Below are 22,291 nucleotides of genomic sequence, written 5' to 3' on the forward strand. Positions count from 1 at the left end.
GATGTCATTGAAATCGTGAATTATTCCTTTGAATAAATAATTGTGAATATATATTTCATTATACATGTATAGTTTATGCATTTATATTTTGTACAGAATATTCCATTTTCTAGTAAAATTAATATTAGAGACATGATAAAATTGTACTGAAAAGAAGTTTTACCTCCAACACATCTCTATCTATTGCAGCTTTTTTCTATAAGATTTAACAATTGGCTAATTAGTATTATATTAAGTGCACTAGTTGATGTTAGTGTAGAGGCTCATGAGAAATAACTAGCAAAATGCTAACTAAAAAATGTGCACCTCGCAATAGCACACTTTTCAAAACTCTCCTAATGTAAAAGATTTAAGGTCTTAAAAAGAGTTTCTTTGCATCAGCATCTGTGTTGAGAGACAAATTATATGTAAACAAATTTATATCTAATTCTATATATCTCTATTTTTTCTATCTAGAACATCATTGTACCATAAGAATTTCTTTTTTAATGCTAGTGAATTATCTTGTTATAAATTTTTTCTAATCTGCATGACTGATTTGCTTTCGGCAGCATTAGCTGGCAAAATAAAGTTACAATCAACTCAAATTTTAGGATGTTACTAATCTATCAATATCTTAGAATTTTAGACAATTCAGTGAAGGGTTTTGTGAAAATTCAATAATCCTTTACGTTGTCATACAAAACAAATAGATATAAGTTATGATTTGGAGTTGTCACCACACGCGACCAAAAAGTGATCATTTCATTCCACTTAATTTGCCAGTTGACTCTAACTTGTTTGCTACCAATTCTGATGTCTATCATTCCCAATATTACTGCTGTCTAATACAAAAACCTCATACATCTATATCTTATCTTATCTTATATTTAATCAGAATTAAATCAAAAAATATAGTTAAAGTAGTTATTTAAAGTGGGCTATATGGTCTCCTAGCAAGATATTGTCTCATTGTTGAGTCTGCTTGAAAGTTAGTAGCAAACTCTTTGATCCAAGGAGTTATCTCCATCGCATCCACAAAAGTTGACTTGAAAAATTCCAGTGTGGTATATAGCCAGACGTCAGCCAGTTGCATCTACAATGTATAGTGATTATAAAGTAATGGCAGCATTTGGATGCGCTAAATATTGGTTTATACCTAGGTGAAACTTATTACAAGTGTTGATTTTAACTAGATTCAAAGTCACTGGGGAAAGAGGCAGATCATATAATTATATACGATCTTAAATATTCTTGTAATATTATTGTTAGTATTAGATATTTTTGTAATATCAATATTAATATTTTACTATTGTTAGATATTCTTGTAATATTATATTCGTGTGTGATATTTTTGCAATAATTGTGATCAATTACAGGAGTCAGACGCAGTTTTAAGAAGTTGTATGAACATAGTCATAGAGAGAACCAATTTAAGTCTATGCAATACAAGTCTATGCAGTACAAGTCTATGCAATGCAGGTCTATGCAGTAGCTCTAGAAGATAAGGCAATCAGAAGTTGTATTTCAAATGCTTGAACTCTTATTTTCTGCTCAATTCAAGCGAACTTTTCAAACAAAATTGTTCAGTTCAGGATAGCTAGAACACTACACAAATTATCCCTGGCTAGTATGCAAGAGAACAGGAAGCTTTTAAAAGAGAAGTTTTTGATACAATTAGTTTAGTATAATAGATTTGATTGGCTGTGATCGCATTAATAATTCAATTATGTACCTCTATGAATTTTCTAAGAAACTTTACATCTATGTTTATCAGCTGCTACAAAACAATGTCTTGGAGCGAAATTTAGAATTATTGAGCAGTCTGTATTTCTAGAGTTAGATCAATATAGAAAGTAGTAATTACTTGTATGTTTGATGTTAGTAGCAGTTTACATATCCACAAAGTTTACCTTGTCACAAAGAAGAAACTTGTGTTTGCCCTGTTTCTCTTTAATCGATCTGATGTACACGAGACGTTTTAGGAGTTCTGTTCTCTGTCCCTCAACAACTTTTTCACTGTCCTCAGGTTCTGGGGCAAGTTTAAGAACCTTCCAGATTATTACTTGTTCTATTAGACTGTTGACAAACTCCTGGAGAGTTTCTACTATGAGGTCATTCAGTGTCTCATTCCAGAGACCTTCTCCAACCAGCCCTGAAATATGATGATTATTTCTTTAACTGTAAATTTAGGAAATAATATTTCCTAAATTATTTCCTATACGCATTAAATATTATTTAATGCGTATAGAATTATAGCATGAATATTCAACTTACCAAATCTTTTAGCGACATATCTAGAGATGGTGTTGGAAAGGCAGAGTGTTCCATCTTGGGTTGTAAGAGTTGGCAGCTGTCCAAGAGGAGTTTTGACAGCTATAAAAGAAAAAAAGAGATAGTCATTAGAAGAAATAAGTTCTTTATAACGTTACATCATACTTGGCATACCTTATTAAATATGCATATATAACAAGAATTACTGCAGAGCTTCTATTTTGAGAAAGAGTCTAAAATCAGTTAAAAGTGTATTTTTTACATTAAAAAACTCTTTATAGTTTCTTTTATAGTTTATATAATTCGCGAGTTCTAAAATGTAAAGTAGATGTTTGCTATTAAATGCTGTAGCAAAACCTGTAATTTTTCAGTGTTTTTACTCAGTTCCTGAGAGGTTCAGAATATCGGCAAGATTGAGATATCACGGAAGTTATCATATCTAGTCAAACCTATGAAGATAGTGGCAGAGGTGAATTTAGTGACTGGATAGATAAACCTGAGAGCTGATTGCTAAGCTAAAAAAGATAGACATTTTGACCACTTGCTCTAATTAGAGCAGCGATGGTCATATACATGTATATACAAGTAGCGAAGAAAAAGGAAGAAAGCTATACTAAGCTAAAAGCAGCATTGCTGACAGACTGCTGCTTTGAACAACTTTACCTCCTTTGACCAGTTGAGATTGAGACCCTTGTTGGATAGTAAAAGCGCAGATGTCTATTTAGCTGAAATGACTTGTGACTCGCTCACTAAACATATATTAAGACAACAACTCAAAAGGTAAGTTATGTAACAAAGAACAGAGTTCACTATGCAGCTGAAAGTTCACCTCTTACGTAATCATACCTAATCAATTGGCATTCAGACAACATCAACTGTTACATAATGAGACAGACACTAACGCAAGGGCTACACATGCTCTATAATACAAGCGCTAACCCGCTTTAACGCTCTGATCTACTAATTATTAACTCTTTATACTCGACAAAAGGGTTTCCTGTCAGCGTGTGAACAGACAGATACCTTTTAGAGTCTTACTTGATTTTAGTTTATTCCATTGAAAATAGTCATGCCTGTCTTCTTCTAGAGACTTCCCTGCCAGAGCATAGAGCATACGAATTGACTCTCCTCGGGCTCTTTCATTGAAGTACACCAACTTATCTTCCTTTCCCATTTTTGTATTTGCTGCCGTTTTTTCTACCAAAGTAGTTGCAGGTTAACTATTCATAAAACTAAATGTAAAAAATGTCGTATCTATTGCAATAAGATATCTACTGAAAGTGCTATAGTTGCGTATGATGTACATCATATCATATACTAAACTGCTAACCTTAAAGATGTGATCCTTAAAGAATGGTGCACCTTCCTTTGCTCCTTATCATTTATATAGCTTTGTACTTAATCATTAGCCCTCAAGGTTGCTTACAGTTCATTCGTTGAATATCGGTCGAACTAATTTACCATGTCATCATTACACTGCTAACTTCTATAAAAATTTAGCTTGGTTACCGTCCTCGTTTAGCTTGGTTACCATTTAGCTTGATTACCATTGCCATTCAGGCACCATGACTTGACAAAACTTTCCAGAATAGTTTAGCAGAAGCTTTTCTTCATCTGTGATGGTTTTGTAGCCTCACTACTTCCTTTCCTCAAGTTTTGCCAAAAGGATTTACTACAACACACCATCTCTCTCCCTCCCCCTATCCTGAGAGACATTTTTGATTAGCTAACGCTAACAACTAACTTACCGTAAAACATCTAATTGAACGCTGCCACCTCTATTTAAATGCCATCTCTATTTGACTTCCACTTTTACTATCTTGGATCTTTACGAACCCATAATAGCAAGTGATCAGTAGAAAAGTGTCCACAAAATCGTATTAATAATGAATCATTTACATCAAAAACAATTAATTCTCTAGTTGTTCAACTCCAAGGCTCACAGCTCTTTGTTTAACGCGGTTTTGATACTTCGAAATGTGTGAAATGGTTTACATTTAAGATGGTATATGAACGACTAGTTTTAGGCTAAAACTTATGCTTAACGTACTGAAGTTTCGCATGTATATAAATACGTTATCCTACATGTATTTGTTTTGATCTGCTTAAAAATTTGTTTTGACGTTAAAATCGACTAGTTCAGCAATGCAGAAGAAGACTTGAGGTCAGAAGACATTGTAGAAGGTATTGAACAACCAGAAGATGTTTGCTTCATCAAAAGCAACAATCAGAATGTAACTGACCGAGCAAACAATGCAAATATCTTTATTCCAAATACGTTAACTTTTGTTTCTGTATGTAATATAAGTATGGTTTGTTTATGTCACTTGTTCTTGAATATATCTTTGTAGCATTTGATAGATTTTTCATCTATAACTTATAATTTTGCAGATTTATTGTTTGATAGCATCATTGCGGTAATCTGATCTTACAATGTATCGACGCTCGTAACTCCGCTTCTATTTCACATAAAACCCAAGTTTTGGTTGAAAGCTGTAGCAAACACATCAAAGAGTGAAATGAGCTTTTATGCAACATTCCTAAATATAGATATAACATAAAAATATGTCTTAAAGTTTAGAATGAAAAAACTTGAAAGCGCCAAAAAATTTCAAAGCGGAACACAGGCTACAATATCATTTCCGGTTAATTACAAACAATAGATATCAACTGGTAGAGATATTTTTCGGCTTCTCAATGTATATTTATTAAGAGATCTTTGACAAGTCGGAGGTAGGTTAGCAGATTTATTGCATTCAAAAGGGCTAATATTGCTCTACCGGAAGGAGTGAAAATATAGGCGACATTTACTTCACCCATAAAGGGGCTAAACTTATCTTCCCAAAATTCTGACAAGCCGTTTAAAAAATACAACGCCAGCCTCTATTTGAGCGCCACCTCTATTTAACCGCCACTATAGAGGCAGGTTTGAAAAATAGAGTACCATGGCTTTCAATTAGAGGTTTTACAGTATCTAAGTCTGACTGCAGATTCTTCCTACACATGAACTTAGACACTCCTCTGCGCATCTTGAGGGGTTTATTACAGTATTTTGCGATGGCAATGTTGGCAGGCGCTTCATCTTTTATCCTAAAGACATGCCCATAGCTTCTACTTCTGAATTACTTCACTCCATGGTTGTTTTCTGGTTAACCAGAGAATCTGAAATTCTTCTGCTTATCTTGAGGGTTCTATAGTAGTCCAAGTCTGACTGCAGAATTTGGAAAGCTTTTGAAGGGTTAAGCAATATTCCTAGAAATGGGTGATACTTCCATTTCTTGATAAATTTTCTCAGTTTAGATGAACTTTTATTATCTTGTTTTGTTTTGTAAAAAGTTTTAGCTTCCTTTCTACAAGTGTCATAAACTTGGTAGATGGAAAGGTTTTGAAAAGTGACGTCTAGAGCTGTACTGGCAGGTACTTGTGCCCAACTCAACTTGCTTCCCAATGACCAGGTATTAAATAGAAAGATATTTGAAAAGTTCAGGCTTCACACAACTAAGTGAAAACAGACGGCCAGAAAATCTTGTCTTGCTGGCTCTCTCTGTGAACAAGGCCATAGACAAATACAATCCGGCTCAAATGTTGCATAACCATCCCAAGCCGTTGTCAGTCATACCAAACATTCCGAACCAGGTGCAGCAGGGGCTTTATTAGGAGATGACATCATTAAGCAAAGGATAATTAGCTTATGACAGATTTAGAATGCTAGTTGAGCTTTTATATCTTGGAAAACAACGCCAGCAACACTATGTACGTATTTTGAAATAATGAATCATCTTTTCTAACGTTTTTCTACGGTTTTGTTACGTTTTTCTAAAAAGTAGATTTCGCATACATTTTTACTTCACCGGTAACTTTGCAAACCAAGCAGCCTCTTGATGCCGGCCATCTGCAGAATTAATAGCACCTTGGGTTACCTACATGTATATCTAATTTGTCTTTGCAATGATGCAATTATTACAGGTTTGAATAATGGTTGGAGTTGTGTGCTTTTATTCAATTGATTTCATCTAATGATTTTTCATGTTTCTGAGGGAAGTACCTGCAGGTTCAGTAATATAGAGTGCCAGACAGAAGTACCACAAAATGCAGTTTGATTAGAAAAAGGCGAGCAAAGGTGATAGAGAGGCTTCCATAGCCAATTGTCTAATTGGTAGTACAGATCTGCCGGCTGCGACCACCCAAGTAAGATTTGCTAAAATGTGTTACATTTTTTGTGAGTTCATGCAGACTGCTACTAGCGATAATAAAATATTTTCTAATGGTATCATTATATAGTACTTTTCTACATTCTTTAGCAAAATTTTTCTTGAAAAACACCAAAAACAAAAAGGCTGTTTTTATAATGATAGCAAATCTTTTTATGCATCAATCAAAAGTTGTGTTTATTCAAATTTGGTAGTTTTTATTAGTATGTCATGTATAACGTATTGGCATTTGTTTTGCAAAAATTCAATAGATTTCAGAAGTCAAGAAAATGGAATTTCAGAATAAAGTATAACTAATAGCTTTTGTAGATATATATGTAAGATTGCTAGGAAAAGGCTCTGCCACTCAATACCTTCTTTCCTACAAGAGCTAATGCTGAACATGTACCCTCATACTATTTCTATAGTTCCTATTTGTTAAGCTCTGTTGATAAACAATATTCTGTTAATGTGTAGCTTGCTGATGGCTGTCATTGTCAATCAGCTTTCACTCCATATTATCATAGAACATTGTCTGTAGCGTAAATTATCCTAGAGATCATAGGTCTTCTTAGAGGTCATAGGTCATCCTGAAGGCCTTAGATCTTCCTAGAGGTCATGAGTCAACCTAGAGATCATAGGTCATCCTAAAGGTCATAGCCCATCCTAAAAGTGTTAGCCCATTTTAGGGTCATAGGTCATCCTAGAGGTCATAAAACCATTTTCTGTTGATACTAGTTTTTTTGCTTCAACCCTCTCATTTCTTTTTTACCCATTATTTTTCTCTAAACACAAATGCTAATGCTAATGGGATTCAGGCTGTCAAAACTTTCAAATTAAGATTGTTTTTTAAAAAACTATGTCATGGTATGGTGTACAGTTGTTATTCAGTATTTGGAGTCAGTGTTTTTAGGAACATCGTGTGCTAACATCAACAGGAGCCCTTCTGAGGAGAGACGTGTTTAGAAGCAAAAGCGCATGAAATCTAACGGGTTTGAGATGGTTTACGCTGCAGCGTTAAAAGCAAATGTTTGTAAAAAGTTTTCTAGTAGTTGTATGTTTATGTTTAAGGTTTAGCTCTTACAACTTGACAGAAGCACGACTAAAAATCTTTTTCTTTAGATCATCGTCTATAATGGCTTTTATGACACTGCCTGGCTACCCGACTATCACACCGATAATTGTGGTACTGGATCTGCTATGGCACTGGACCTGCTGCGGTAAAGCTGCTATGAATAAAGCATGCTAGTCACCTGTGTAAACTTACGCACATTGTTGCGAGTAGGCCTGCCAACCCAAGAGTGGGGCAATGCTTGAGATTTGGTTTTGGGGCAATTGATGTATCAATGATAGTATATATAAAATTGTGGAAATTGGGGCAAAAATCTCACGCGTTTCTCACTCATTTCAATTTTTTCTTTGGTGTGATTGCGTGAGTCTCACGCCCAATACGTGAGAGTTGGCAGGCCTGGTTGCGAGGTTGTTGGCATGCAGGCAGTAGCTATGAAACAAGCTGGTGTAAACTTTTTGCTGGTGTCAGTCTAATTATGAAAAGCTCAAATGTTAATTGTCTCTCATAGTAGGCATTATGCTGGTTGACATATTGACATATTAATAAGCTTTTGTTGACGTACAGTGATAGCGTGACTACAGTGGTTGGATGTTTGGCACAAATATAGGCACTGAAATACTTCCAATACTTCCATAATTTCAAAGACTGTACTAATACCAGCATGTTTGGGCCTGTTCAGAATATTTCCACATTGCCTACATCTCATTGGTCAATCAGAGCGCGTTTTCATGTACTAGGTTCTTAAAAGTTACCAGATATAAAAAGTTAGCCATTCTGAAGAACATTTTTCAAATAAAGATAAAATGAATTTTGAAAATATATTTGAATGTAAAATGTTGTTAAGCAATATATCGACAACAAGAGTAACAGCAAAAAGTGTTGATAGTGTATAAAGCATCACGAGGTGAACATTGACATACATGGCTAGCCTGTGTTTCTATATAAAATGGACGTATGCTGGTCATCGGTATCTTGAAACATTAACTTGTGTTGCCATAGCTTGGGAATGAAAACCTTACTTTATTGTTCTTATTGCGGTTGTGGTTGTCATGGTTATGTTTGTTATGGTGGTTATTATGGTTTTTGTTACTGTTGTCAGTGTTGATGTGGCTGTATTAAGCTTTAATAATTGAGTGGTTTGAAGTCAATAACTGGCGAGCAATGGGTTGAGGTTTGATTTCCAAAAAGGCCGCTGTTAATAGCAAGAAGGGAATTTTAATTTGACTTACTCCCTCAGTCAGAAAATAAAGTAGAGGTCCTATTATGAATAGAGGCCCTATGTTTAATTTTTCTGTGTCTGTACTGGTGCCCACGTTAGCTGTCTTGGCTCTGTATTTTCATCGATGCAAACAGCTAGCTTGGCTTTACAGCCAAACAGAGTGTGAAGCTGATATCTTCGTTGTCAAACAGGCCGGATTCTAAACTAAATAACAGATATCATCATGATACATATCAATGCAGCCACATGTTTTCAATCATTTCATCATTTGCAGGTCAACACCATCTGGTCACCAGCGTGTCTGTATTTGAGCTGAGTAATTGTGAGTATGCCAATTGTTAACATAAAACCAATTTATGCTTTCACCAAGCTAGACTAAGAGAGTCATAAGTAACCATGACAACTGCAATTGCTTTGCGGTTAGCCTAAACTATACAATTGCTATAGCGGTTTTTGCCATTCTTTAAAAAAGTGTGAGTAGTGTGTTACTAGCATTAGAAAGCCTTAAATTCAATTATAGAGTTTCATTTAGCATTACGGCACTTCACAGCTCTCTTAACCTTACAGCTATGACCAAACATGTTCACTTTTAGCTACATTTTATTTGATAAATAAAAAATCAGACGGTGTTGAAAAATAATACCGTGGAAAATTGATAGTATTTAAAAAAATAAACTTATGATATAAGAATGTCCTAAACACAGCAACGGCAAGATTTTTACATCTGGTGTGCTCAGTGGTTTGTGTTTATGAAGAGTAGCTGTGAAGTGGGTGGTTTAGTATACAGGATAATCTTTTAGAGTGCTTTGGACAGCACAAATTCAAAAATACCAAAGGTTCATCAAGGCTACGAGCCTCCGATTGTTGATCTTAATCATTTATATAAGAAATCATCACTTGAAGACAAAAGATTTGCAGTTTTTTTTAATATACCAGTATATGTTCAAGTTCTTTTGACTTACAAAATTTTTTCTCAAAAGTCAATTTGTATGTAGGAGTAAACACAATTTAGTTACTAAGAAAAACGGGAAGCGCCAATAGCAGTTTGAAAGCGAGAATAGCTATTTTTGGCCTTGTGTCTTTTTATGACCTCCTTCGCATCTTATTATAATCTATATACATATATATAAATCTCAATGTTTGTTCATCTGCCTGTCTGTCCGTCTGTCTGTCCATCTATCTGTTCAGCTATAGGGATAAAGTTTTAAGAATGAGAAATTTGCTCACAACATCCAGTTATGCGGATAGCCATTTATTCAATACACTGCACCGTCCAACTGGCTATACCATGGAATAAATTGGGCACATACTTAGAACACATGCCATTCTTTCATGGCTCAAGGTTAAACACTGCAGCGAGTGTAACAGTTATGCTTAAAGCAATACCAGAAGAAAAATGTGGGAAGCCATACCAGAAGAAAAATACATGCCTATATGTGAAAAAAATGCTTAAACTCATATAGCCTACAAGACTATCGCAATCAGGATAGATCTGTAGTACGCACTGCAGCTGGTACAGTATGAATAACAAAGCAATAAACACAGCAAACAGAAATAAACACAGTACACAGAAATAGACAAACTCCTTCATTTAAAAGCTAAAATGGTAAATGTTTCTACTGATTAAAAGTAAATTTTCTGTACAAAAACTTTTTTATTACCCGAAGGAAGCGGGGAATTTAACTAGTATTAATTTTAAGTGTGAATTATTGGGACTATTAAATCAATTTAAACCTGTCTTTTAGCAATTTTAAACAGTAGTCTTGCTTTTAGTTTTGCTGCCTTTTGATTAATGTGAGAAATTGTTTTATATCATCTTAATGATGTTAGTCTATCGAAAAAGTACTACGAGGTGAAAGCTAAGAACGATGGCTCAAACATACAGAATATAAACTTGGTACAGTTAGCAGAATAACATCAAGCCTAACTATTAGAACCTAAACATGGTTTCTGTTTACCAGCAAAGCAAGCAGAATAGTTGAAGTCATTGCCAACGCAGCCGGTCGTGTTGCATAAATGTTCCATAGAATTATCTTTCAAATGAAGCGTAACCATAGCAATGAAATGTAACCATAGCAATGAAAGGCATGAATGGAGCAGTTGAAATCTGATGTTTAGTTCTTTGATATTGATCGGCACTCCTCACATTTTTTGTTTTACGTGCCAAATTTAATTAGTTTCTCTGCGTTCTGATTTGCTACTTGACCCATTATCAGTGTCAGTAGCGTAGCTAACTTGACAGATTGTCTTGAACAGGCACTGGCTTCAGACGCTTGCGAGTAGGGTAAGTGGGTTACTATGTTATACTAGAGAGTAGAGTGGCTGAATGGTAACTTTTAATAAGATTTATTACAACTAAAGCTGTGATAAAAGCCGGTTAGTTACCTGTTAAAAGTGTGCTCTATTCTCTCAGAGAGAACGCGTATTAGTAGAACTGATATTATTTCCAACAGCTATTTTTGACTTTTCCAGCTGCTTGAAAGTCACCTAGGAGTTTCTACAGAATTCTGAGGTGTGTTTCCATACAACTGACTAGTTTTAGCTCACATCGCAGACAGGGAACACAAATCAATGAAAATATACTACACTACTGCAAACATAAGTGCAACTCTTATGCATAAATCTATTAGGGATTGATTAGGAAAAGTAGCACATATCAGGGAAGGTGATTGTTTATGTTTTCTAGAGTTTGTAACCTTTTTAGTGATACATATATAGAGACAAGTAAGTTGAACTGTCATCAAGATATCGCTTTTCTTTTTAGGTTTTTGTAGATCTTGTAGAAGTATAAATATAACAGACAATTTCTGTAGGTACAAGTTTGCTGTAGTCAGGTTTTGCTGCACAATAACCTTTGCTGCTTCAATAGAAAGTGCTGAACAGTTAGTTTTATGCTCTCATATGGTTCCATACCTTTTGCGTTTGACGAGCAGCCTATTCTGTTAGAATTACTGATCTCCTGAGCTATTAGAAATTGGTAGATCGGATGCACCACATTAGCTCTTAGTCAGAAGAGGTCCGAAAAAACGTGTTTTTTTTATTTTAATAGAGCAGTTGATCATTATCACTTTGCCTAAAATTGAACTTTTTTTAAGTTGATTGAAGTGTGTTGAAGTTTTTAGATACCTCTAACTCTTTGTATATGGGTTATTGTTTAAAAGCGTTTGATGTGCAAATAATAAAGTTACTAGCAATAATAAAATTTTAACAGACTGTAATTTTGGCTTTTGTTAAAACTGAGTTGCAACTAATGTCTTAAGGTACACACTGAACGTTAAATTTAAATTAAATTTACGAGAATATAATGTTTTATGTGTTCACTATTGTTGTCTTTTGAGTACAAAAAGATAAGACAGCCTTTCAATAAGTTAATATGGCTGCTAATTGCGACTATATCATCTGGTTGTTCTCAGGATTAAGTGTTTAGGCCAGTATAAATATATATACCGTATATCTGTGAGTGTCACATAACAGTTTACAAACTGTTTATAGTACTTTCTCAGACCTCACATGCAGCTTTTCAGACTAGTGTCTACCAAGTATGAAAGATTAAATAAGTCTAATTGAGAAAATGTCACAAACTTTGCTGACTGTCTTTCAAAAAGTAGATGATCCTTTTGCTCGGCACAATTTCAATTGCGTTTTGTTTCATTTATGCTTTTACGGTTTCATAGTGTTTCTCATTGTATAAATATATCTAACTAAAACTTGTTTAAATGTAGAAACTAAAACTGTCTATAGTCTGTTAGAGCTCTAGGGCTATCTTACAGTAGTGAAATGCTAAAACACGTTAGATCCTTAGATCCATCAGCTTAGATTGTGTCTAAGCTTGTGTTTGAATTAAGCTATAAATATTTCACAATATCCTGGTACCAGAACATGTAATTTGCTAAACTTGTAGACAGATGTGCATGATGAGGTGTCACTCAAGACTCTTCAATGAATTAGTTTTTTGCGATGTCTTAAGAGCACCTGCTACTTTGAGAGTAGGATTTTGGTCATTAGGCTGGTTGGGATGCTGAAAAGAATTTATCAATTTTTTTGCAAATATTGTTTCTTAGTGAGTAGCACAAAAAAATGAAAATGTACATAAATATAGCTGAAAAAAGATCAATCTAACGAAGAGTGACGCGCATGCAAATATGATATTACTATAATCTAAATATAAGTGAACTAATAGATTATATATATTTGCTACAGTGTCGCAATGTTCAAATTACCAGTGAGTGTGCGTTGCTCCTTTTAAAAGGAATTAGTGTGCTGGCAGTTCCGCGCTCTGCATGTATAACCAGTATGTACGCAATTATTCAGTGATGTTGCAAGATGGTAAAGAGGTGCAGTGGTAGTTCAAGTATAACGTGTTGGACTCTCTTGCAGTGTGTGTCCAATGATCTAGGCGCAGTTCCAGACAGATGAGCAGACAAACAGACGGACATAGTTTTTATGATAGTAAAGATTAATGTGGTATATGGAATAAAATTTCAAAAGGCTATCAAAGAGCGCAACTCACTGTGTGCATTGTATGATTGATAGATGTGAAACAACTACTCAATTGTAAGCTGATAAGTTACTTTACGACTAGGATAGGGTTGGAAGTGAATGATCAACATGGACCTCTTTTTACTCCTAGATCATTTCAATCTGTCACAGGTGTACTATTGATTGGAGTTTCTGGTCTTATTCAATTGATTTTAATTGATAAAATCAGTGGTTTACATGGTTTTAACAGGAGCGACTGTAACCTGAGAGTTTAAAGTATCAAACAGGAAACTCCGAGTTGCAAATTAATTCCCGAAAAGGTTAGGTAAGGTGACGGAAGGGCATCCAACTCAAAATCTCAAAGAGAGCTTTGCCTAGCCTCTTGGCTATGCTCTTTGTTATAGTCGCCCAAATATGATCTGCCGAAATTTGTAATAATTTTTGTAAATTTTTGCAGTGTGCAGCTAACAAGCAATAAAACAGTTTTTAATGCTATCATTAAATAGATCGTCCTAGGTGCATTAGCATAGGGGTACTTAAGAAAGAAATATAGCGGAAAAGGAAGAAAAATAATTTCTTCATCATTATAGCAAAGTTTTTCTAAACCAATGAAAAAGTATGCAAAATGCATACTATGAAAAAGTACTTTCTCATAGTATGCAATGTATAGTGCATCAACATTTGTTTTGCAAAATATTCAGTAGATTTTAACAGTCAGTAAAGTGGAGTTTTTAAATTTAAGTATAACAGATAGTTTCTGTAGATAAGTTTGTTAAACGGTAGTTGGGTTTTGCTACACAATACCCTTTTCTGCAACAACAGAGGCTGCTGAATAAGTAGTTTTATGCTCCTACTTGCTGAATGAGCAGCATTGCACGGGTAATAAAAAGTTGTAAATAAATGTTGTATATGTTTAATCAACATATACAACATTTACTATTCTAACTTTTAAATGAAAGTATTGTTTATTCCTGTGTGCCTGGCCAATGCATAATCCAAATATTCAAAAGCTCGAGGCATAACTAAAATAGATTGTTGAAAAACATTTCTTACTTCTAATGCTACACATTTGCTCAAGGTTTAAAACAACTTCTAAACAGTGGCAAGTGATGTAGTTGTCATTGGCCAAGTTTTTTTATCCAATGAATTGGAGTAACTTAAGCTAGTAACTTAAACTAATATTTTAATCTTTACTATAATAAGAGCCATGTCTGTCCAAAACCAGATAAGAGCATTAGGAAAACGATCGTGCTTTACAGAAATCTATCTCGTACATTCACATGGACAGCCAACCACACTACCATTAAACCATGCAGCCACCTTGCCATACTTAGGAATAATTGGGCATATAATCATTACACATCATGGTCTCTCACAACACACTGTAGCCTACTGCAAGCATGTTTTAGCATTCTCAAGCACGTTTAGGGCACGTATTTTAACCAGTCACTGTTAAATGGACATACAAACAACAGCAGACAAACAATTGATTCTACACAGAAGATATAATTTCATAGTTTTGACTAATAGTCTTCTCTGTTGGAATCACTGATCGCTAGAGAAAAATAGTAGACCAGATGCTCCACATTAGCTCTCAGTAGTGAGGGGAAGAGTTTCCTCTATCTCAATAAAGCAGTTGATTGTTTTTTGCTTTCAAATCACTTGCGTCATTAGGTTGAGTCATACCTGATTAGGTTCATTAAACTAACATTCTTTTTACTGCTCCATCATTCACAGCTGCCATCTGCTCTAATCAAGGAGAGATCATTAAAAAGCTCGAGAGGTTGCATCTTCCAGGATATTTTGTACAGTTTCATTTTACAGATTTCAAACGAGAGAACTATATAAAATGGCTGAGCAAGACAGATTAGAATACTTTCACGCTAAAGGCAGAGCGGAAGCAACGCGCATGCTCTATGCTATAGCTGGAGAAGACTTCCAGGATATCAGGCATGATGGCCGACAATGGCAGACTATAAGAGCCAGTAAGAAGCCAAATACCTTCTATTCGCTTTAAAAGTGGACTTGCACAAAATTGTTGCAGATTTTATCAGAAAATATCGGTATTTTTCTATTATTTATGATTGCTTTTGATGTTTGAGATAATATGACAGCCAGGATGTTGCAAGATTAAAATTGATAAAACTTGATTGCGATTAAAACACTCAGATCAATCGAAAGTACAGTTATGACATCTGTAATTGCAAAGAGACTGACAAAATAGAGGCACGTATCGCTTTTACTTGAACGCAATTTCCCATATCAACTATCACAATAATAACAACTAGTGACATCATTTTGCGATTGTTTTTTCTTCTGAGCGCTTGAATCGCGATCAAGTTTTATTGATTTTAATCTTGAAACATCCTGGCAATCAGTTTACCTCAAACACCAAAAATGATCACAACTGATAGAATTCATGAACCACAAATTTAGTACATATAGTAACGCTACAAGTAATTAGTAAGTTTTTCTTTTGCTTTAAGGTGAAATGAAATTATCACACCAGAAAAGTAAATGGCTAAAACAAGTACAACAGACACATATCACTCCTTGTATGAACTTTATGAGTTGAAACTATTCTTCAGCTACTTGTTAGTAGATTTTTTAAACGTTTTCTGACAAAATGAATTATACATGAAAAGGCTTGACTTCCGGCATAATCTGTTTGTTGTTACATTGCAGCTGTTGAGATGCCTCTTGGCCAAATTCCAACCCTAAAGACAAAGGATGGGATGCTGTGTCTTTCTAACACCATGGCTAGATATGTAGCCAAGAAATTTGGTAAGAGGATGTGTGATAGTGGTTGAAGAGGAATATAAACTTCCAAGTTTTTTAGTCTTTATCTGCAGTAATAAAATTCGGTATTACATTCCTCAGGTTCTGAAAACATTTTTAAATGCTACAACCGTACACATACAGCATAAGTATAGAAATAGCGTATATATATATACATTTATATATGTATATATATACACTAATATGTATATAAGTATGTATATATATATATATATATATATATAAGTACAAAGATGGAAAAAGTTTTTAGCAACAGTTTATTACTTAAAGTTTCATGATGCAAAATGATGTTAAGTTTACACCAATCATCAGATAAAAAATTGCATGACACAAACACAAAACCAAGAATACACTAAAAACACCAAAATGAAGAGTTACCTGTATAAGTACAAAGATGGAAAAAGTTTTTAGCAACAGTTTATGACTAAAAGTTTCATACTGCATGCAGTAATCATCAGATGCTAATGTGAAGTGCTTGTGTATAATACTTGGTCAAATCAAGTATAAAAGCCTAACTATTAAATTGGTTAATTGGTGAGCTTAGCCTTAGATAAGTAAAATTTGGTGACGTGTCTACAGGATGTTACTATATCACTTCTCTGATTCAGGGTAGCCATGTGGGGTTGGAAAATTATAAAGTACTTCTCAGTTAAGCATAGATTGCACTTAGAAACACCATTCTGACAGGCCTTAGCTCTTGTTATTACTTTCCAGTCAATACTAAAATCTTTTCCCTCGTCTTTTAATTGCCATATATATCTGCTTAATTCGGTGGTCTTTCTCTTGTCACTAATACCAAAGGATGTTTTGTGGTTGTTGAATCTGTCCTTAAATTGCCTCTCTGTTAGGCTTTTATACTTGATTTGACCAAGTATTATACACAAGCACTTCACATTAGCATCTGATGATTACTGCATGCAGTATGAAACTTTTAGTCATAAACTGTTGCTAAAAACTTTTTCCATCTTTGTACTTATACAGGTAACTCTTCATTTTGGTGTTTTTAGTGTATTCTTGGTTTTGTGTTTGTGTCATGCAATTTTTTATCTGATGATTGGTGTAAACTTAACATCATTTTGCATCATGAAACTTTAAGTAATAAACTGTTGCTAAAAACTTTTTCCATCTTTGTACTTATACAGGCTCGGTGGACCACTTTGAGCACTATATCAGTGAAGTCTCAACCATTATCTGTATATATATATATATATATATATATACAGTCAAACATGGATAACTCGAACTTCCAGGGACCGAGCAAAAGTGTTCGAATTATCAGAGCATTCAAATTATCAGAGCACTGTCACAAGTCCATGTATTTACTTATTTATTAGTAGATACATGTACATATACAAACTATAATATAAATCAAAAGCACAAATGGCTTGTTTCAAATTAAATGCTTCTAATGTAAAGTTTAAAACGTTTTCATGAAAAAGTATAAAGATTTTTCTATCACTTGAGATTGGTTTGTTGTTTGAGGTGATGTTATTGCCAGGACGTTTTTCAGATTGACATTGGCAAAACTTGATCGTTGTTGAAATGCTCAAAAGAAAAGACATTTTTTTCTTTTGGGGTTTTACCCACGATCAATTTTGCCATTTTTTCTTGAAGTTTATGCAGATTACCTTACTTTACCTGGGATTCGTTAAGAGCAACACTCCGAGGCAGTTCAATTAGAAGTTTTACGAGGTTTTACGGTACATTCTATATTACTCACGCTTTTTTAATAGATACTTATTGAATGTACACACGTATTCTGTGTTTAGGTCAAACGATGAATAGTTTTTTGTAGCTCAGACAACGTATACGTTTAATTACAACATTTTTTAAGACATTTTAAACATTCAACATTCCGACGTTGATTCAACACGGAATCAACGTCGGAAAACTATTCATCACGGGCTAGCCGGGTCACGCACTCAAGGATTTTCGCCACGCACATACAAAACAACATGCGATTTTTGTTTTGTATGTGCGTGGCGAAAATTCTTGCGCGCGTGACCCGGCTAGCCCGTGCTATTCATCGTATCGCAGTATAAATCAAAGTTCACCAAACTTTTAGAAAAGTCGTTGACAAAAATATTTTGCCGATGGTGGTAATAACGACGCTTATGAATTACGAAAAGATGAAGTTTACCTCTATGGCTTTGAATAAAGTGATTTTCTAAAGCGAAAACAACCGTTTCGGTAGCTGTTGGGCAAAAAAACAGTTCGAATTAACAGTGTTGAGTTCGAGTTATCTATAGCAATTTATCATTACGTGGGAACGGACCAAAGGAAATGTTCGAATTAACCATGTGTTCGAGCTATCCGTGGACGAGTTATCCATGTTTGACTGTATATATATATATATATATATATATACGCTTATATGTATATAAGTATGTATATACTTATATGCAAATACCGGCGGAATGACCAGTGTTGCACGAGTATTAAAAATCAGCTTATAAACAGTGACAGGTAAAGTAGTTGTCCGACACTTGCCATTAGCCTGGCACATTGCCAGGATAATTTGAGTAAGTTAGTACACACGCACACACGCACATATGCACACACACTTTGAGATTTATATGTATGTGTATATATATATATATATATATATATATATATATATATATATATACATTCACATTCGCTATATACATATAAATAGTGTATTTGGTTTACGAGTATATATATGCATATATCAGCAAAATGCATGGTATTCTAGTAGTCTTAATCTTCACTAATTATTTATGTTACACCATACAGTGCTAATGAATAGCTCCAAGCTTAACTAGTCCCAAGCACTGCAGGTGTGAGTATTTTAATCAATGTAGTTGGCGTAATCACCATCATTCATCGTTACAGTCAGCTGCACTGGTTTAGATCGCTGGTTGTCATCTTGAAGGTAGTAACATCAAATCCTCTGCTAAGCGCATTTTTATTGCTATTATTATTACTATTATTATTATTATTATTATTATTATTGCAATCGCTATAACTATACTAAGAGATGATAAAAAAACAAACTCTGAGATTTATAAATATGTCATAAAAAATTGCAAGACCTGCTAGATGTTTTGGTAGTTCTGCAAAGTTCCGCTGAATGTTAAAGTAATCACGGACAATAACGAGGTATCAATTTTAAGACTCTAAGATTACCAGTAACTGATGTTTGTAATGGAAGATTTATATCCAAGTCATATTTGCCAATTGCAAGCAAGACTTAATGAATACTAACCAAGCTAAACTGTGCAGTTAGTTTTAAACATCTGACAGAAGTTTTACAGGTAGTTCTTGCTATTAATACCACTAACACGCAATTCTCGATTAATTTAAGTTTTCAATGTTTATGAGCTTGCCTCTCGTGTAGCCAAACATTTTATTAATTTGTTGCGTCTTATATATTTGTTCATATCTAGTTGGCAGATCAAGTCTACTTGTATAACCTGATGTATACTCCAGGGCTGGTTGGAGAAGGTCTTTGGAACGAGACGCTGAATGATCTCATAGTAGAGGTACTCCAAGAGTTTGTTAATAACTACTCTGCTAATTACATTTACTGGAAATTCCTGAAGCGGGCCCCAGAACCGGAGAACAGCGATAAGATTGTCGAGAATATACGATCAGATCTTCTTAAGCGACTCGACTATATCAAATCCATTTCGGAAAAACGTGGCAATCCCAAATTTCTCCTGGCTGACAAGGTAAGTTGTTTGGCTGTTAAAATCATTTTTTTGAACATATAATTTTTAATTTTTGTTGTCTGCAGTTTTAGTTTGAGAGGCAGTATAGCTCTAGCAGGATAAGATAACTTGTGTGTGAAAAATTCAACTTTGGTACAAAAGAAGATAAGGCTTTCAAGGTGCTAAAATAATTTTGACTATAACTCTGGCTGATAAAATAACTATGGCTGATAAGATAATTCTGGCTGATAAGATAACTCTGAGTGATAAGATAACTTTGGTTGATAAAATAACTATGGCTGATAAAATAGCTCTGAGTTATATGATAACTCTGAGTGACAAGATAACTCCGAGTAATAAGATAACTTTGAGTGATCAGATAACTCTGGCTGATAAGATAATTCTGAGTGATAAGATAACTCTGGCTGATAGGATAACTTTGAGTGATATAATAACTTTGGTGTCGTAAAATAACTCTTGAGCAATAATGTAGGAATGACAGCTGAATTTCTGGTAATAATTGCCAAACCAAAAAAGCCTGCATATCATATATTTTATGAACATTCGAACACCACAAAGATACCATATGATCTCAGTCTACATGTTGTACATATTGACCACACTTATGAGCTCTTCTCTTTAAGAGTGCAGCAAAAGATTCTCGAATGCCATTTCCTGCCAACAACTGTAATTTTACACTAGGGGATACCAAAGTATTTCTCTAGTGAGCTTTAGTCCAGCTATTTTATATAGGTGGATCTCAGCAGTCATGTGACACATAAATGCAAGAATTATATAGAAACAAACTCTATTTCCTTGGATCATGGCTGTTTTTATCATAGTATTTGTAGACTAAAATATGGCATGTACTAAAACTTAAAAAATTATTGGAAGTGGGAGTTATATTACAATTAGTTCTCTGACAAAATACATCACCAGTTTGAGACAATTACTTTCACGTCTTACATTTCTAATAATGATTTAATTGTAATAATCAGACTAATACTAATAGTGCTAATAATAATAATAATAATGATAACAGTATCAACACTAATAGTAATAAAAGTGAGGGTTGAGTTCGGGTCTTAACAAAAGGCCAAAGGATCCAACATCTTCCTCAATTCCGCTAAGAGAGGACCTTCCTCAAAATGTGAACTGTTCCTATGCAGAAGACAGCCATCTTAGGAACAGCTCACATTTTGAGAATTGAGGAAGATGTTGGGTCCTTTGGCCTTTTGTTAAGACTCGGACTCAACACGGACTAAAACCAGTCACCTACCACTACACGACTGTGAAAACTTTTATAATAATACTAATAATATTAATAGTGAGTTATTAATGTTTTGAAGCTCTCAGCTTTTCATGAACAGTTGAAGAGCTCAACTTGATAGTTGCAATTGCTACCTTTTTTATGCAAAAACGTTTTTAACTGGACCCAAAGGTTTTTTATGGCACACAATAACATCGTTTCTGGTATCTCTTACTTTGCGAGCTTGCTCTGTGCATATACACTCTAACCATTTTATTATGTAAAAAATATAGTAGCAAAACAGACTCCCAGATAGCCGAAAGTATAAAAGTAAGACACGATTTGAAGCAATATTTTGCTGTTACAGATTTCTAAACTCTGATTCAAATTCTGTTGCAGATTCAGCTAGCAGATGTTTGGCTTTATACAACCTTAGAATTTGCTAAACTCGGTTTTCCAGACGCAATGGAGATAACTCCATGGGCCAAAGAGTTTACTTCTGCATATGAAGCTGACTCCAAAATCAGTGCATATCTTGCTAAACGACCACAGACCCCGATGTAAATCAAATGATACGTATATCACTTTATGGACTTCATGTTAGTTTAGTTGAAAATACATATCTGAGTAAAATATTGTCTCTTCTTTATTTTCCTTTTGGCTTCAAGCCATTTTGTATTGCTTTCACTTCCACATGTATGTATGCTTTTGAATATACGTATGTGATGAACTGATGCCTAAAGAAGTTTTGCAAATTGACATGAAAAAACTGCTTGCTGGTTTCTGAAACGACATGACAAAACTGTTGCTGTTTTTTAAAAATACAGAACAAAACTGAATCGGAGTGACAGTAGTGACTATTCTATTTTATAAGTATATTGTAACAGCTCTATAAGTCAATGGTGATGGCTTAATGAGTCATTGATGACAACTCTATAAGTCCATGAAGACAGCTCAATATGTCAATAGTGACAGCTCGATAAGTCAATAGTGACAGTTCCATAAGTCAATAGCGACAGCTCCACAAGTGAATAGCGAAAGCTCCACAAGTCAATAGTGACAGTTTTATAAGTCCATAGTGACAGCTTTATAAGTCAACAGTGACAGCTCTATTAGTCAATAGTGACAGTTCCATAAGTCAATAGCGACAGCTCCATAAGTCAATAGCGACAGCTCCATAAGTCAATAGTGACAGCTTCACAAGTCAATAGTGACAAATCTAAGAATCAATGATGACATGTCCATCAGTCAATAATGACAGCTCTGTACATCCATTGGCGGTAACTCTATTGTCTGATTATGACAGCCCTATAAGCGACAAGTGTTGCAAACTCAATATAGAATTAATGACAATGG

At 34.5% G+C, this 22,291-nt stretch overlaps 2 protein-coding genes across 2 annotated transcripts; one reads left to right on the forward strand and one right to left on the reverse strand.

Moving 5' to 3' along the window:
- Nucleotides 1-910: 910 nt before the first annotated feature.
- Nucleotides 911-3,427, reverse strand: LOC137400574 (glutathione S-transferase 3-like). The gene is made up of 4 exons (XM_068086902.1): nucleotides 3,292-3,427; nucleotides 2,257-2,355; nucleotides 1,893-2,134; nucleotides 911-1,075 (listed from the first exon to the last, which is right to left on the reverse strand). The coding sequence occupies exons 1-4, from the start codon at nucleotides 3,425-3,427 to the stop codon at nucleotides 911-913; spliced, it is 642 nt and encodes a 213-aa protein (XP_067943003.1).
- Nucleotides 3,428-10,934: 7,507 nt separating this feature from the next.
- Nucleotides 10,935-21,774, forward strand: LOC137400231 (glutathione S-transferase 3-like). Its single transcript, XM_068086558.1, has 5 exons — nucleotides 10,935-11,018; nucleotides 15,038-15,198; nucleotides 15,899-15,997; nucleotides 19,466-19,707; nucleotides 21,335-21,774. The coding sequence occupies exons 2-5, from the start codon at nucleotides 15,063-15,065 to the stop codon at nucleotides 21,497-21,499; spliced, it is 642 nt and encodes a 213-aa protein (XP_067942659.1). The 5' UTR covers nucleotides 10,935-11,018; nucleotides 15,038-15,062; the 3' UTR covers nucleotides 21,500-21,774.
- The last annotated feature ends 517 nt before the right edge of the window (nucleotides 21,775-22,291 follow it).

Source organism: Watersipora subatra, chromosome 7, assembly GCF_963576615.1.
Source record: "Watersipora subatra chromosome 7, tzWatSuba1.1, whole genome shotgun sequence".
Taxonomy (NCBI): Eukaryota; Metazoa; Bryozoa; class Gymnolaemata; order Cheilostomatida; family Watersiporidae; genus Watersipora; species Watersipora subatra.